At 40.8% G+C, this 18,031-nt stretch overlaps 1 protein-coding gene across 2 annotated transcripts in view; it reads left to right on the top strand.

Moving 5' to 3' along the window:
• Positions 1-1,384: 1,384 nt before the first annotated feature.
• dtnbp1b (dystrobrevin binding protein 1b) overlaps positions 1,385-18,031 on the top strand; it is a 70,026-nt gene continuing 53,379 nt past the window's right edge. The window contains exon 1 of one of the 2 annotated variants that reach the window (XM_034161108.1): positions 1,385-1,684. In XM_034161108.1, coding sequence (XP_034016999.1) covers positions 1,639-1,684 — 46 coding nt within the window. In that variant the 5' untranslated portion in view covers positions 1,385-1,638. The remainder of the gene's footprint in view (positions 1,685-18,031) is intronic. The other variant, XM_034161109.1, reaches the window with a different exon arrangement.

Here is an 18,031-nt window from a genome sequence, read left to right as displayed (position 1 = left end):
CATTATTACGGTAAACAAGTAATAATTGTGGACTAATTGCTGTCTGAGGTGACTGGAGTGTAAACATAATTTCTCCACTGTGAGATCAATAAAGTATAGCTCATCTCATCTCATAATGCCATGTTGTAGGAGTTGACACTAAAGTCCTGTCAATGCACTTTTGACCCCCCCCCCCGCCACAGCTCATCATAATCACCCGTAGCTAACTGAGGAGCTTATTATATCTCCGTTTAAATGTCTGCAGTTAGACTCATGCAACAGCATTGAAACGCTGTTGATTGTGGTTGCTGGTATTTGTTTCTTTAACAGCTCTTCAGGCACTGAGAACCGCGATGTGTCATTAGGATGAAGACTGGAGTTGACATTATGAGCAGTGCGTGTATGTATATGAAAGCTTAAGGGTTCAAATTCTCTCTAGAGTGACTCACTGCTGTTCTGTGATTCCTGCATCGTGCGTTGTTTGACGGTGAAAATGAAATCTGCACGTCTGCTCTGAAAAACCCAAGACTTTGATTGTAGCTGTAGCTTTTGCTTGTTCAATGTGCAGATTTGCAAACCCGATTTCACACAAACCAGACTGTTTTGTGCAGTTCCAGCTCATTGTTGATGCTTGCACTGTGTCTTTCATGGTGATTATCAAATGCACTTCACATGCACCAGAAAATAAAGGGCACAAACAAGGAAGAGAGGGAGGAGGAAGAGGAGGAGTTGATGAAGGACATGAGCTAAGGAGACAGCGCTAGGTGAAACTGTGATGCTCTCCACAGTATCATGCTAATGAGGAAGATTATTATTTCCTCCCTGAGGCAGTGTAGGCAGACAAAGTGGGCGTGGGCACTAATATGTTTCTTCTTTGGCTGTGGGATTTAGGCGTTAGTGTGTGTGTGTGTATGAGAAGAGTCGACTAGAGAAACCTCATGAACGAGATTTTGTTTTATTGCCTTGACATGTGCTGGCTCACTGCCACTTAATTAGATACTCATCCCCATTCGTGACATAGCTCGCTCGCCCTTCCAGCCACGTTTAAACAAATGAGTGTGTAAAGTCTGCAGACTGGGTCACAAGGCATTAGTATGTGATCAAAGGCCAGAGGCAAATGTGTTCCTGGGTTATAGAAACATGCATCATCCACATAATCATCTCCGCTCCTCATTTTCCTCCCGCTCTCACACACCCTCATCTCCTCATCCTCCCACCTCCTCACTCACCCCTCAGCAGCGAGTGGTATGCTCCACTCGTATTCTCTTTGCTCTCTACTGTCAGCATCAATAGTCTCCACGGCGACTGGAGCTAGACACTGGTGCAGCGGCGATCCGATCGCTTCTCTCACACGCTGCATGTGTGCGTTTAGCTGCTGCCAGCTGCAGGACAACGCACATCCCTCGTGTGTGCACGAGTGAAAGTGTGCATCTGCAGAGCTGATCTACGTGAGAATGTGGCACTGAGTTTTGGCTGAGCATCTTTAGGATGGATGAGCGTGTGTGTGCCGCGTGAGGATGAGTGGCGCACAGGTGATGCTGTGACCGGTGGAGTTTTTGGTCTACTATCGTTGAGCTTGTTTTGTTTGTTGGCTTGTTTGTTGTCCTCTCCCTTCCTCTAAATCGGTTTTCTGGTGAGAGCAAAAAGCACCCTGCTGGTATGTCCACCTCTCCTGGTGCAACAGACGGAAGCCAGAGGAACTCCTGTAAGTGACTTTTTTCTTTTATTTATTAGGGTCCAAGCACCAGCAAAGATGGTCGGAGGACCCTATTGTGTTTGTGCTGGTTTTTGTTTTGTTGTTTTTCTTTTCTTTTCTTTTCTTGGCAAAAAAAGTGTTTGGCCAGCCTAAACCAGATGGAGTTGAAATGTGAAATTTACAGAGTCGTAAAAAACTTGCCGCATACAAAAAATGGCCAGTGAAAAATGCTAGGTGGTGCTATAATGAACAAATATGTGTTAACAGTAATAACCTTTGATCCATGGGGTCATTCAGTGGATCAAAAGGCTTTATACCATTGTGATCGGTGGAGTGAGCCCATTGTAATGGTGCAGGCCATGCACAATCACACATTCATGCTTGGAAATTTTTTTTCGCAATACAGTTAAACTCGCCTAAACCGTCATCGTATAAACCGGATATTCTCATTCACTGGACAAAAGCAAAAGCCCCAATGCTTTTGTATGTTTTCCATGTAATAAACACCGTATATAACGGATTTTCACCCACATCGGACAAAACATCCTGTCCAATCACATGCAATTTCATTAAAAACCCCTCACATATACCAGATAGAGCAGTCTGGTTGTGCCCAGTTACAGAAGTATGAAATGAAGTTCAGCACTGACACCAGCTGATTGGAGAAAAGAGGGTACCGTATTTCCGTGATTAAAAGCCCAGCTGTTTGTTTTTTCAAACTGTGCTCAGACTCGGTACCTAAACAAGGCAGGACATAATTCAGGGCCGGTGATTATTAACAAAATGCTGCTTGTTGCCTACACTGTAATATGATGTTACGTTTCACACATATCACTGGGAGTGACGAACCAAACTGCTTTAGATCAGAGCCCTCTGCCTGTCTGCGAGCCCTCCAAGGAGCCAGACGTGCACCTGCTAAATGACGGACATGGCAAGACCTGTGATTTGTCACTTTTATGTTTTCACTCCTTCCTCTCCCGTCATATTTTAAAAGTTTAAGCAGTGCGGCCGCCGATTACATTTCAATCATGGATCAAATACATTTGTCAGAAAAGTAAATATGACCAACTTTACAACAAAGAGTCAGAGAAAGATGCTCAAATGACCTGCATTCATGGAGGAAAATTGTATGTACCATATCGTTGGTTTGGAAGTTGATGATTGTATAAAGACGTGCCACTTGTTGAGGGACAAATTAATATAGAAAAAGACACTGTTCTTGTGACAAATTGCATAAAGACACAACAGAGAACTTTAAAAGGGTCACATGCACATCAATGTCATTGCATGGCTACGGAGTTGCAGAGTGGCAGAAGCATAAATCAGGTTTTAGTATTTTAAGGTATCACTCCGCAGCGGACTTAGAAAAACTGATTTTGTCAGTTTTTAATACATATAACAGATTTTGTCCATTTTATAAAATAGTGGATTTAATCTGTTTTATACATATAACAAATTGCAATTTTAACGGACAAAATTCACCACCTGAATCCACCTGAATCCATTATATGCGAGTTTTACTGTATTATAAAACGTGCGAAATTGGCCCAAATGGACTCGTCTCTGGATTTTCAGATGTAGAAAATCTAGATTGGTGTCAAAACATTCTTTGGTTCACAAATCTCAGTAATTGGACTGGAAACCTTAATTTGTTGGTCTGTTTGCAATTTTCATGGCTTTGAGTTTGACCATGTGGGATGCTCCTTACTTAATGATGCATTTTCTCATTACTGGGATCACCAATGACATGAAACCACGCAGGTATATGCATGGCCTCTGTTAGAGTTTCTGTGTAGGCTCTCAGTTGTCCAGGTGGTTTCCATAGTAGAGAAGCTTGAATCTTCGACTGGACTGGGTTGCTTGACGTGAGGACGTTTTGCTTCAAATCGCAGAAGCTTCCTCAGCTAAAATTCTTGCTCTTTAGCTGAGGAAGCTTCTGCGATTTGAAGCGAAACGTCCTCACGTCAAGCAACCCAGTCCAGTCGAAGATTCAAGCTTCTCTACTCTGTTAGAGTTGCAGTGACAAATTTTGTAGAACTGTGCCACTAGATAGCAATGTAAAGAACATTTTCTTTGAATTTCAAAGGTACAAAATGCTCAGAATTTCCTGTAGATTTTCCCTGAGAGTCCCACAAGGTGCTGTTTTACTGTGATACCAAAGATGATGACAAATCACCTCTTTAAAAAAAATTATTTCATATATTTTAAACTCATTTTAGAACAGCTAAAACAACTCGAAATGTGCTCTCATTAATGGATGCTGCCAGATTTGCCAGCTTCAACCAGAATATGGTTTGTGGTATGAAGAGCACAAAAAGCTAGGGGGTGCTATAAATAATAAAACTGCTTTGAAAAAAACAACTAATAAATTCTGATCCATCAGGTGCATATCACAAATCTTTATACTGTTCTGATCTGTGGATTATCTCTTTCCAATGGTGTTGCCCACACCTCTTTGTGCCAAGAGAGGTTTTTAGCAATTTGCAAAATGTGCAAAATAGGCCGGTACGAATTTGTCTCTGGATTTTTGATGTAGAAAGTCTGCATTGGTGTCAAAACATTCTCTGGAGTGTGACTGAAAAATTGGACCAGAAACCTTGAATTTTTTTTTTTTTTTTTACTTTGTTGATAAGTTTCTTGATCTTCAGTTTGACCATATGTGATGCTATTTAATTAATGATGGGTTTCTCATTAATAGGAATACCAAATGGCATGAAATTTTCCAGGCTGATAGAACACAGAACCTAGCCACACACAGAAAATGCTTGGTAAATGGTGCTATAAATAATAAATACGTTTTAACACGAACAACACTCTAATAACTTGTGATACATCAGCCACACATAGGAAACCTGTTGCAATCAGTGGAGGGAGCTCTTTTCATTTGTGCCATGATACTTTTTTCTGTTTCTGTGTAGGCTCTCAGTTGTCTAGGTGGTTTCCTTAGTAGAGAAGCTTGAATCTTCGACTGGACTGGGTTGCTTGACACGAGGACGTTTCGCTTCAAATCACAGAAGCTTCCTCAGCTAAAATTCTTGCTCTGGTAGTCTGACTTCTGTCTTGACTCTTGTAGAGAAGAATAAACAGAATAACAGCATAATAACAAAAAAGATTTTTTAAACTATAGATGAAATCGATATCGACAGTAGAGAATGAGGAGTCTGATAAAATGCAGTGAGGAGGTGTGAAGATACCAAGAATGTGATTGCATAACTGCATGTTTTAAGAGAACAAGTCAAGTATAATGGTAAACATAATAGGATCGTTTTTGCATTGTGCCTGGAGCGTTGGCAGCGGTTTCTGTATTGGAGCGGTTTAGTACCTTTAAACAAAGCCAGTTGTAGCCGACATTGTTGTCGATGAACAGCAAACTGGTGGATATTCTGGAAAGACTTCACAAGTTTTTATGGTTTTAACCATTAAACACCAGGAACAGCCAAATGATTTTGGTCTTAATAAGTCCTGTTTTGTGTTTAAATGGATCGTGAGGAGTGAGTCCCATGGATTTCGGTGCACATGCCTTTCTGTAGCATATTTGTTGCACCATGCTGTTGTGGCCCTGCACAGCGCTGTCATAGCGTGCAAATGTGTGGGAGTGCTATCCAGTTTTAATGCTCGACTTTATTCTGGCCTCGAGCGACACACACGGACAGCAGAAGAGCGATTGCTGTACTGTAAGTGGGTGATTGATAACATGATGATGACTCATTTTGACTCATCTGATGCATCCACACACACACACACACACAATCACACACTGCTTGTACTGAGGCACAGATCCTACATCTAAAAAAATGGGTTTCTTTTTATTGCTTTCATTATTATTGCACCATCCTCCTCTTCTGTCTTCTCCTTTTCATTCCCCTTTCTCCCTCCTGTTATTTTCAGGATGTCATTTACTGCCCAACTCGCCTGGAAGGCTTTCGTGTGACCTACGTTGGATAGCTAATGTGTGGTTATAACCGGCTCATGTGGTCATAATATGTTGTATAACTCTCGTGTGTTTAGCTCGAGTTCTTGGCTGCTTGGTTTCATACTTTCACCAGTTTGTTCCTTGTCAACACATATCCATCACATTAACATCTTAGCAAGAAGTGCCTTCAAATGTAAATATCAAGTAGCTGCAGGCTACAGTTATTGGTTTCCTTCCCAAATTGTTCCTTGCAGTTGAAAGTCATTGATGATAGAAGATTAGAGGTGAATGTGTGAACAGATTACAAAGGAGCAACATTTTTTGATTGTTTTCATGAGTAATGAATAGTCCTTCACTCTACATGTCTTGAAAGAGATGGATCCATAGTTTATGGTACCATGTAGATTCTTTTTATTTTACCCGCTGCAAACTGAAGATTGGTGTGTATCAGACTCGCTTTGTCTGTTCGTCTGTGTGTCCACCTGTACGTGAGTCTTGCATACGCATCTTCTCCTAAACTGGTTTATGGATTTCAGTGAACTTTCACACAGTAGTAGAACATATGAAGACATCTATATCTTTCTTTAAGTCCTATATTGACCCTGAGACCCACTGGTGCTGGTGCTTATTATTGGAGTGGTTGAGAGTCTACAAAGCCCCTGGATGGGACACCAGTTCGGCGCAGGTTACTTGTCTAGCCAAGGCTGATACCCATGTACAGTTAGGTGGACTGAGACAATCAGTGTCTTGTCCAATTGGATGCAAATGGGTAGTGTTCCCAGGAATCAAACCCAGGTTTACATATACAACCCCTGGCAAAAATTATGGAATCACCGGCCTCAGAGGATGTTCATTCAGTTGTTTAATTTTGTAGAAAAAAAGCAGATCACAGACATGACACAAAACTAAAGTCATTTCAAATAGCAACTTTCTGGCTTTAAGAAACACTATAAGAAATCAAGAAAAAAGATTGTGGCAGTCAGTAACGGTTACTTTTTTAGACCAAGCAGACGAAAAAAATATGGAATCACTCAATTCTGAGGAAAAAATTATGGAATCACCCTGTAAATTTTCATCCCCCAAATTAACACCTGCATCAAATCAGATCTGCTCATTGACATTGACCCTATGTGTCTTTTTGCAAGGAATGTTTTTGCAGTTTTTGCTCTATGGCAAGATGCATTATCATCTTGAAAAATGATTTCATCATCCCCAAACATCCTTTCAGTTGTCCAAAATAGCAACATAAACTTGTGCATTTATTGATGATGTAATGATCTCCCCAGTGCCTTTACCTGACATGCAGCCCCATATCATCAATGACTGTGGAAATTTACATGTTCTCTTCAGGCAGTCATCTTTATAAATCTCATTGGAAAGGCACCAAACAAAAGTTCCAGCATCATCACCTTGCCCAATGCAGATTCGAGATTCATCACTGAATATGACTTTCATCCAGTCATCCACAGTCCACGATTGCTTTTCCTTAGCCCATTGTAACCTTGTTTTTTTTCTGTTTAGGTGTTAATGATGCCTTTCGTTTAGCTTTTCTGTATGTAAATCCCATTTCCTTTAGGCGGTTTCTTACAGTTCGGTCACAGACGTTGACTCCAGTTTCCTCCCATTCGTTCCTCATTTGTTTTGTTGTACATTTTTTGATTTTTGAGACATATTGCTTTAAGTTTTCTGTCTTGACGCTTTGATGTCTTCCTTGGTCTACCAGTATGTTTGCCTTTAACAACCTTCCCATGTTGTTTGTATTTGGTCCAGAGTTTAGACACAGCTGACTGTGAACAACCAACATCTTTTGCAACATTGCGTGATGATTTACTCTCTTTTAAGAGTTTGATAATCCTCTCCTTTGTTTCAATTGACATCTCTCGTGTTGGAGCCATGATTCATGTCAGTCCACTTGGTGCAACAGCTCTCCAAGGTGTGTTCACTCCTTTTTAGATGCAGACTAACGAGCAGATCTGATATGATGCAGGTGTTAGTTTTGGGGATGAAAATTTACAGGGTGATTCCATGATTTTTTCCTCAGAATTGAGTGATTCCATATTTTTTTCCTCTGCTTGGTCTAAAAAAGTAACCGTTACTGACTGCCACAATCTTTTTTTCTTGATTTCTTATAGTGTTTCTTAAAGCCAGAAAGTTGCCATTTGAAATGACTTTAGTTTTGTGTCATGTCTGTGATCTGCTTTTTTTCTACAAAATTAAACAACTGAATGAACATCCTCCGAGGCCAGTGATTCCATAATTTTTGCCAGGGGTTGTAGATAGCAACCCAGTAATCCAGCTGCCACTGAGCTACCCGCTCTGCCATATGATGATGTGCCGAAAAGAAAATAGTTTCAGTCCAGAATCTTGTAGTGGAGATATTTGGTTTGTCAATGACATTTACAGAGTTTGACCAGTTTGTTAATTTGTTAATAATAATATTAAGGGGTGGGGCTGGCAAATAAGGGGCAATATCTAGTTGATTATATGTCACCCTGGACAGGCCGCCAGTCTATCACAGGGCTGACACATACACGCTCACCTACACCTACAGTCAATTTAGAGTCAACAGGTCACCTAACCTGCATGTTTATGGTGCTGGAGCACACGAGGGGACCCCATGCCAACACGGGAGAACATGGAAACTCCATACAGTAAAGGACCACATTGGAAGAGGAACCTGGAACCTTCTAAATAAATGTTTATGCTGTTGATATTTGCATTAAAAATTATTAAATCAAACATACTAAGTTCAAAAACATGCTTCAGAATGCACCACCTAATGGCGAAATTTAAAGTTTTCATCACTGACTTGCCACTTCGGGCAGCACAGTGGATTAGTGGTTAGTACTGTTGTCTCACAGCAAGAAGGTCATGGATTCAATTCCCACCTGCTGCCTTTTTGTGTGGAGTTTGCGTGTTCTCCCTATGTTTGTGTGAGTTCTCTCCGGGTGCTCCGGCTTCTTCCCACATCCAAAGACACGCAGGTTAGGTGGACTGGAAACTTTAAATTCTCCGTAGGTGTGCGTGCGGGTGTGAATGTGTTTGTTTGTCTATATGTGGCCCTGCGACAGACTGGCATCCTGTCCAGGGAGTACCCCACCTCACGCCCAGTGACTGCTGGGAAAGGCTCCAGCTCACCCGCGACCCTTAATTGGAGTAAGCGGTTGAAGACGTGTGAGTGGACCACTTCGGCCCCACCAAAAAATTTAATTTGTTTCCACTGCTGATGTTTGTCAACTTCAGTTTGAAAGCCTGCATTCTAAAACAATAGATATTTGCTTAAAATGATCAGATGCATTATTGATTATTATTTTATTTTTCCCAGTCTGACGGTGTTGGTGTCAAGCGGCTCGCTCACTCTGTTGGTTTGTGTCCTCTGTGAAGGTGCAACAGCAGGCATCTGCCACTGAGATGGATGCGGTGTGCCATCACTTTTCCCACCAAATGATGGCTCACCTCACCTTTCCTCTCTCATGTCTGTTTTTGGGCCTGGTTGGTTGCTGCATGTATCTGCTGGTGCCTCATGTGTTCCTTAATCTCCTCTTCTCTGCTCCTGTTTGGTGTATCTGGGTTCATATGAAACTTTAATTGCATGTCAATCAAAGCGCTCCAGATGTTTTATTCTGCATTAATGAGTGTGCCTGGACTTTTGAAATATGGCACAGTAAGAAGCTCCTCCGCTGTCCTCTGTGGCTAAAATCACATCTGAAATTAGCCTTTAAAACTCTCGTATGAAAGTGGGTTTTGTTGATTCTTGTGGCGTTTGCTTGAGAACTGCAGAAGATAAGACAGAGACGAGCTCCGTTCACACTCGAGTACAACACAAAGGAAATATTTTTTTTTTCTGTTCTGTCATTTCACAGTAAAAGTCGTAAATATAATTCCTGCTGATCAGCAGGAATTTCACCAGCTCAGTGCATTTTGCTGAAAGGCAACGCAATAAAACAGCTTACAATATCATTGAGGTTGGTTTCGTGTGGTTGCTGTCACACAGGGTCACATTTCGAGGAAGCTCCTTCCACACAGTTTAATACTGATGGGCTCAGACAAGCATCAGGAGTTTGTGACAGCTTGCGGTTAACTTGATTTGAAACGTCTGCAACGTTGCTCACTAGCAGGGAAAAACACAAACCCACTAAAAAACCTCTGTGTGTACAAAAACCCTTCAACTGGAGTAAATTACAGCATGTTATATCAGACAGACCTCTCTTTAGTCATGGAAGCGGGAACCCTAGAGTTTGTCTTTTTTTTAGATCTGGCAACATTGGATGATGTGTGATTTAATTTGCATTGCTTTATATCAAACAACCCTAACTTGGGTTTGTGTCTGCTGATGCAGGTGAAGCTGCCCAATCTCTGCATGTTTTTGTTTAATGTGCTTTCTCTGAAGCTTGAGTTTGTCCTTGCACCTATAGATTTGAATGACCTTATGTTGCCTGTTTATGTCCTTGGACAACACACTTGTGGAAGTAACCTTTCTCAGACTGGTGTTCTGTCCAGTAGGAGTGGTCATCTGAATCTGGGGCTAACTGCCATCACCAGTGGGCCTTAGGGTTTATATAGGATTTGAAGGATTATATAGCTTCTTCACAACATCTGTGCAAATATGAAGCTCAATGTGAGAAAAGCTGCAATTACTATAAATGGGGTGTTACATTCCTTCATCACTGAATCGTCGTATTTGGGTGACATTTGTTTGACATTTTAAAATGGCACTCATAATAATGATCCTACTGTTTATTGTGTTTAGCATTTGTACAATATAATGTAAGATACCTCAACGGAAATCACAACACTTTGATAATCGTATCCGAACTGACATTTAGGAAACTGCAGCGAAAATCTTGCATATCATTTTAGCTTTTAAGATTTGCTTTTCCTGAGAAATTATCAGCGTCTCCTGTCGCTGAGAGACTGCACGTATGAGTGCTTTCATCTGCACGTGCATACATTTTTCAGTGCACCTCAGTGTCACAAAACCAAGCTGTATTTAGCTTGCTAATTGGCCTGCTGCAACATTACTGGCTGTGCTCATAAATACATATGGTGTCTATGCAGAGTTTTAATTTAGTCATTCTTTTGCGATGAGCTCACACCCTTTGAAACTGTTTGTGTTGGAACGATGGTAACATTTATTGTTCAAGATTACGTTGGTGTCATGACGTTGATGCCGTAAGTAACTGCATCATACACCTGCAAAAGCCTGGTCGAAAGCCGAGCGTGGTGTATTTGTTGTATTTAATCCACAGACGCGTCTTATAAAAGGTTTGTGACGTACATACAACCTGCTTGGTTATATACCTGGCTAAATGGAACTGAAACCAACCATTAAATGAAATAACAGTGAATACACTCATGGAAAAACAGAATACTTCACCTTACTGTTTCACTTCGGGGTGCTTTGGTGGCCTCTATCCCCTGGTGTGCACAAACATGAAGGCACAGATCTGTTAACTCGCTCAAAAACCTCTCACTTCAGTTGACTTTATCAGTAGCAAAGCGTTGTGAACCTTGTACACCACACCTTGTAACGTGGATGACGGATGACATTCTGATTGGTCTAGTTCATGTTATGCCCACAAAACAACCACGACTAATTTAGAGAATAAATCCAACCCCTTTGCACCCAGCAAACTATTGTGCACCCTCAAGATAGAAAAAAAGGAGTTGGATATGCTCCAGTTAACTTGCTCTTTACATTGTACCAACCCAGTCTCACGGCAGTTCGTGGGACTGGATAAAGAAAAGCACATTAACCCCTTAAGCCCTAGAGCCTATTTCACCAAAATCACATACCCATAAATTATGATTTATTTCTCAGCTTGTACAAGGTCAAAAATACAAAAGTTTGGATCAGCTAAAAGACAGGTCCTAGGGGATGTTGTGGATGCCAAAAAATTGAAAGTAAATAATACTTGGTAGGAGTTAATTAGGTTTTTTCCCCCAAAAAGTGAATTTTGATTTATGTCTTTATTTGCTTGGCGTTTCAGCTGTGGTTAGTTGATATGTGATTGAAGTGGATACTTTTGTAGAAGAGACTTCAGCTTGACATTTTGATGTATAATAAGTGTATGTTGGTGTCAGCATTGGTTAGTTATGAGTGTTCAGTGTTCAAAACAGGGCAAGTCCCCAAATTTGGGGACTCTAGGGTTTAAGAGGTTTTAATCTATGAGTTCATGACTGGGGTAGGAAAATGTAACACATTCTTATCTTGGAGTGTTGCAGAAACTTAAACTCAGTTTATGTTCATCTTCCCCTACACCACTCGCTTACTCACTTTCATCCCTGCTTTCTCTCCGTTACACCTTTTTCTCTGTTATTATCCTTTCTTTCCACTGTGTTCCAAACCGTGTCCACCTGGCTAACAGGTGTTGTTGGCAGAGCTGAAGCATGTGCTGTCTCCTCTCCTAAAGCTCAAACTGCTCACTCGACTGTTCTGTGTCTTCACACCAAAACCATCTTTGTGCCGTCAGAAATGCAGGGAATGAGGCAGTCTCCCAGCCAAGGCTTTTGGAATCAAAGGTTGCAAAGAATTCAGAAGCAGAGAACAAAAAGGAGAAATAAGAGACTGTTAGGGAGAGAGAGGGTGGAGATGATTAAAAGGCAGCTGCACACTTCGTTTGATTGCCTGTACAGACTGTTGAAGAGAACCCTGAACCCTTGTCCTGATGATGAATTGGAGTCAGGTAACATTTGTCCAGCTGACAGCAACACCAGTCATTTATTGATGGGTCGGCTTGCTATGCAATCAGTAGGTTGTGTGTACCCCCCCCCCCCCCCCCCCCCCCCAACCAAAAAAAGTCTGTAACAATAACATATCAAACTAATCAAGTCTGACCAGCTGGGTCCCTCCCACCCTCTCTGCCAAATGCAGCCCATTGAAAGACGTAAACATATGATGTAGGCTTTTCTCAAATGATTCCACAGTACTGCCTCAATCAAAAGTATGCAACCAATAATTTGCATCACATTTTACAAAGACTGGAGCAACTTTAACTTTTGACCCCTGTACAAACTGAAATTGACCTTTCAATTTACCATTCTTGCTGTTTTTACCCCATAACTCCAGAACATTCAGTCATAGATAGTCCAAACTATACCTTTTTGGAATCTTTGTGATCAGACACATAATGTGGTATAGCTTTCAACATGATTGGGGCATTTCTAAATTTTTACCCCTTTGTAATTCTTTATTGACCCCTACCTGGCGACCATATTGGATTTTCAAGTGGCTCGCACTTTTTTCTCAAACACTGATTTATGAAGAACATTCACTCCAAATTTGATCAATTCTGGCCAAAATTCAAACTTATCTACTCCACTATAAGGGGTGGTGGACTACTTTGTGTCCCTACCCAGATAGCAAATAGATCCGGGCCGGATGTAGTCCAACATCTGGTACCAATCTGAAAACGGATCCGGGCCAGACAGTTTTTGCACCCTGGCCCAGATCTGGCACGGCTTTGCTTTACAGTTCTGGAACAGATCCGGACCAGATCTGAACTGGATCCGCAAAACACCAACCGTTTACAGACCATATCTGGCACGGATCTGGGACAGATGTGGTCCGCATCACAGCACCGTGGCAGGAACATGGGGCATAACGATAAGCAATTTTATCTGCACTTGGCAGAAACTATCCATTAGCGGGTATAAACTCTGTAGTCGTGATCGTCACTGAGGCTTTTTTAAATGCTTATTGCAAAGCGGTTTGTTTCTTTACGACAATTAAGTTTTATAAGTCCAGGGACACTGATCTGTGTGTTATAGATACAAATCAGTTTGCTCGGATCCACGGAACTTACCCCTGTAAAACAACAAGCAATAAGCATTTAAAAAAGCCTCAGTGACGAATGAGGTGACGTGGTGAATAAAAGTCTGCGGGTCACAGAGCTTTCTCTTATCGTGCCCCTGTTCTGTGGAATGATCTCCCTGCATCAATAAAACAGTCAGATTCTGTGGAGACTTTCAAGTCCAGACTTAAGACGCACTTATTTTCCCTTTCGTATGGCTAGCATACTGGCATAGTATGTTACTATGCTTTCTAAATATATTTTATTAGTAAAGAGAGCGAGCCGCGGCATCAACTTTATCTCATGTCTGGGTCTTTTAGTGAAGCTTATGGCTAGTGGCCGGCGATCACCTTAGTATTTTCTGTTTTTCTTGTTGCTTAATGCTGACAAATTATACTGTATTTGTTGTCTTTTGATGCCTGATTCTGTTTTTTCTCTCTGTTTAAGGTGCAGCTCCATCCAGAGATGGGAGTGGGTGTCTTCTTTTGCAGGCCTCCCGTCCTGTGTACCAGCATGGACGCCCAAAATTTCCTGTATATTTGTTTTGTAAATTGTGTCGGTAGCATGGCCCAAACAGAGGGTCACCCCTTTGAGTCTGGTCTGCTTGAGGTTTCTTCCTCAAATCATCAGAGGGAGTTTTTCCTTACCACTGTCACCTGTGTGCGTTCTCTAGAGGTTAGTAAGATTAGACCTTACTTGTGTGAAGCACCTTGAGGCAACTTTGTTGTGATTTGGAGCTATATAAATGAAAATAAATAGAAATAAATTGAAAAATTTCTGGTTCAAACTCCAGCCCTGACAGATCCTCCATGTCATGTGGCGTTGCATCAGGAAGGGTATTTGGCATAAAAGCTGTGCCAATTTAACATGCAGATCCAGCTCGGATCTGCTGTGACAACCCCAAGTGAAACCAAGGGAGATGCTGAAATGTGAACATGAGGAGACTGAGCTAAAAAAAAGAATCTTTTTCCTGGCAATTAAAGAATCTTAAGAGTAAGACAGGCCTTCACACTATTTGTAAGTTTGCTAATTAACTGTGTTGCTGGTGTGAATATTGGACTGAGATCACAGGCGGCTGAGAGGCAAAATACGGAGCTGACAGGAGGTTTTATTCGTCTTCAATTTCCACGGTAATTAATTTGAAAGACAACCATTTTTACTGTAATATCATGTTTCTAGCACTTGAATCATATTTGGAAGGGATTGTTCTCAATGACACTGATGATGACATTTGTTGCAAAGAAGAAAAAAATGTCATTAACTTTCAACATGCCAATACTCAGACAGAGGGCATTAGACATGAAGCGTAAAGCACCTTTCACTCATGGTTTCATTTAAAGCCAACTAATTCCGGGCAGTTTAGCGAAATTAGCGGCAGTTGTATCATTTTTACAAAATGAAATTATGATATTGCACATATTTTTTTAAATAATGCACTAATTCCTGAAGGTTTAGCGTTAAACAGACACATGTACCAAAAGGCATTATGGGAAAACTCAAATGAGCTGCTCTCATCACTTCCTCCTGCCCCCCTCTGTCAAAATGGCAGTGTAAATAGACCAACATATTCAGAACGTCTCAATATAAGTGGATCACGATCACATTGTAAAAGCCAACACACAAGTTACAGTAACTTTACAGGGGGTGTCAAAATTGGCATGTTTTTTTGTTGTTGTTGTCTATTTCAGTTTAATGACAGCATATCATTTTAAAGTACCATAATTCGCCCCACTGAGATATCCCATAATCCCTTCCGCACCAGAGAGTTGCTGCAGTCAAAATAACACTGAGAAACTACATGACGACAATTGCAAATGAACATACAACCAAAATGTAACTTTTATGCCTTTCATAACATTTTTAAGAGACTGCTGCACGAGACTCTGAAAACTTGCTAAAACAAATATTCCATGTCTGCCATGTTTAACCTGCGTGGAATTTCATAAACAAAAAACGAATATCAAATATTTTATATATATTACTCTTGAACAAACAGTGCTGTAAAGGACAATAAGCACTTCAGTTTCCTCCAGAATGACATGAACATGAAGCGATCGCGGCTCACAGCGATTCCCCGCCCACTGTAAATAACAGTGAAACAACCTGTGCTTCTCGCAGGTTTACATAAGAGAAACACGATAACAACGTCTATAAATCCAGATCATGTATTCACAAGAGTTTTAGGCACAACATACAAAAGGTTTTATGTTGGGATAACATTAATGCTGTTGTTCGTATGCAGTGCAGCGGTTAATTGCAGCCTGATCAGGCGGTCTCAAAGCGAACTCTCTGAAATTTTGCAACATTTTGCAGGATTTGAAACCTCAATACCACACAGAAATTACTGTTGGTCTATTTACATTCCCATTCAGTAGATGGCAGTGTGATCTGCATTTTGACAGGGGTGGGTGGGTTGGAAGTGATGAGAGCAGCTCAGTTGAATTTTCCCATAATGCCTTTCGGCACATGTGTCTGTTTAAAGCTCAAACCTTCAGAAGTGCATTACTTTAAAACTAAAACATATAGTAAAAACGACAGAGGTGACGTTAACCTGTTTTGCACCACTGGCAAAAATTGTTGCCGAAGTGTATCATTGTCATTTTTTACTCACAATAAAAAAGTCTCAAAGGCAGTAATGCAACTTGTTCCACTTATAACTTGTCCGGAATTAGCTTTTTTAAAATTTTAACCATAAGTCAAAACTGCCCTGCTGTGCATGTCTCCTGTGTGTCTGCAAGACTGTATGGCTGTGAAAATAAATAATCTTTTTTTTTTTCCTCCACCTTTTCTCCTCTATGGTCACCAGGTCTATTTGCTGAGAGAAGACTGATCTTAGACAGAAGCGCTGGCTCGCTGTTGTTTGTGACTGCTGTTGAATTTACCCAGTATCAGGAGAGTTAATACTAAATGTTATCGGTTTAGCGTTTAGCTGTAACTTCTGTTAATTTTTTTAGGGGTTTACCATTTTAGCTTTATAAAAGTTAACTTTTCAGTTAGCAGATTAACGGTTATCGAAGCAAACTTTCTGGTTAGCTGTGCCCACCACTGAAGAATGGTGACAAAGGCCAGTATCAGTTTGTACAGGGGTCAGAAGTTAAGTTGCTCCAATTTTGGTAAAAAGTGGCACACATTATTGGTTGAACTAATAGGATTAATAAATGGAATAATTTTGACTGTGTTAAATGCTTGGTCTGCAAGGTAAAGGTCAAACAATGTCAATGTCCATTGGCATGTGATAAATGCTACCCCATAACGTGATAACTAAGCATGACACATGGTGCAAACTATTCCTTTTTAAAACCCTATTAACTCAACTAATAATTGTATCATGTTTTACAATATTTGGAGCAGCTTTAACTTCTGACCCCTGTACAAACTAAAGATGACCTTTGTTACCATTCTTGCTGTTTTTACCACATAACTCCATAACATTCAGTCATAGATAGTCCAAACTATACCTTTTTGGAATAGTTATGTTCAGACAAATAATGTGCTTTAGCTTTCAATATGATTGGAACATTTTTTAATTTTTACCCCATGTAATTCTTCAATTGACCCCTACCTGGCCGCCAGTTGTTATCTGCTGCACTAAGATGGCAACTTCCTAGGAGATGAAGGACAAACGGTCTACTTGGGTTTGTTGCCCTCCAGGACCAAAGATGGTTCCGTAGTGTGGTGGAAGTAGCAACACATAGCACTGTAGGTTCCCAGACTGGACTGGATCTGACCTGTATGTTTGGTTTACAGAATGGTGGAAAATGCAGGCCTGAGTTGAAGCAACAACAGATATTAAGCTATCAAACTGAAAGCTTGGCAGGAAAATCACACTGACTGAGACATTTCACTTAGTTTTATCTTAAAATTAGCATCATATAAGAGGTCACCAGATCCAAAATAAGAGTTAAATACCACAGAGTCCTGTGTTAATTTTGTCTGATCTTTCTTTCAGTATCACAGCTCCAAATTAAACTAGCTGTGCACAATACTCCGAGAAATTACACTCAGTTGTGCAGCATGACAAAAGAATAAGTGCTTGGACAGATTCAGAAGCAGCTCAATGATTATAATTAAAGGAACATTAGTGACTGGTGTATCATTTCATGCATAGAGTTATGGGATTTGTTTTTTGGGGTTTTTTTGCCACACACCCGCTTACTGGATTGGTGAAGTACAAGTGAGAGGAATGAATCTGAATTTTAACACCCCCTCAAATCTGCCTGCAGGACCGAAGTACAACTGGAGGGCAAAGATGACAGAACGCCTTAAATTACGTTCCACATGCAGATGTGCAACCTTGAATGCCTGCATACATTTAAAACATACACAACAACTGCTGTTTATTCCCACGTAGGATTGTTATAGCTTGTATATTTTCAGCCTTGAGCAAAATATGCACGATACTGTTTGTGTAGTTGCTCTGTGGAAAGAGAGAATTGATTTTAAAGGCCAAAGAATCCAATATAATGAGTGTTTTTGTCTCTATGCCTGGTCACAGATGGTTTAAAATTGCATTTTCTATCCCTGTGCAATGTTCCTCAGCAGGTGGGTTATCTGGGTTCTCTCTCTCTCTCTCTCTCGCTCGCTCGCTCGCTCTCTCTCTCTCCTGTGGGAAATAGAGAAAAGTAATGGTATGGTCAGAGAGTCACTCTA

This window comes from Thalassophryne amazonica, chromosome 20 (genome assembly GCF_902500255.1).
Source record: "Thalassophryne amazonica chromosome 20, fThaAma1.1, whole genome shotgun sequence".
Taxonomy (NCBI): Eukaryota; Metazoa; Chordata; class Actinopteri; order Batrachoidiformes; family Batrachoididae; genus Thalassophryne; species Thalassophryne amazonica.
This window is presented reverse-complemented; position numbering and strand designations above follow the sequence as displayed.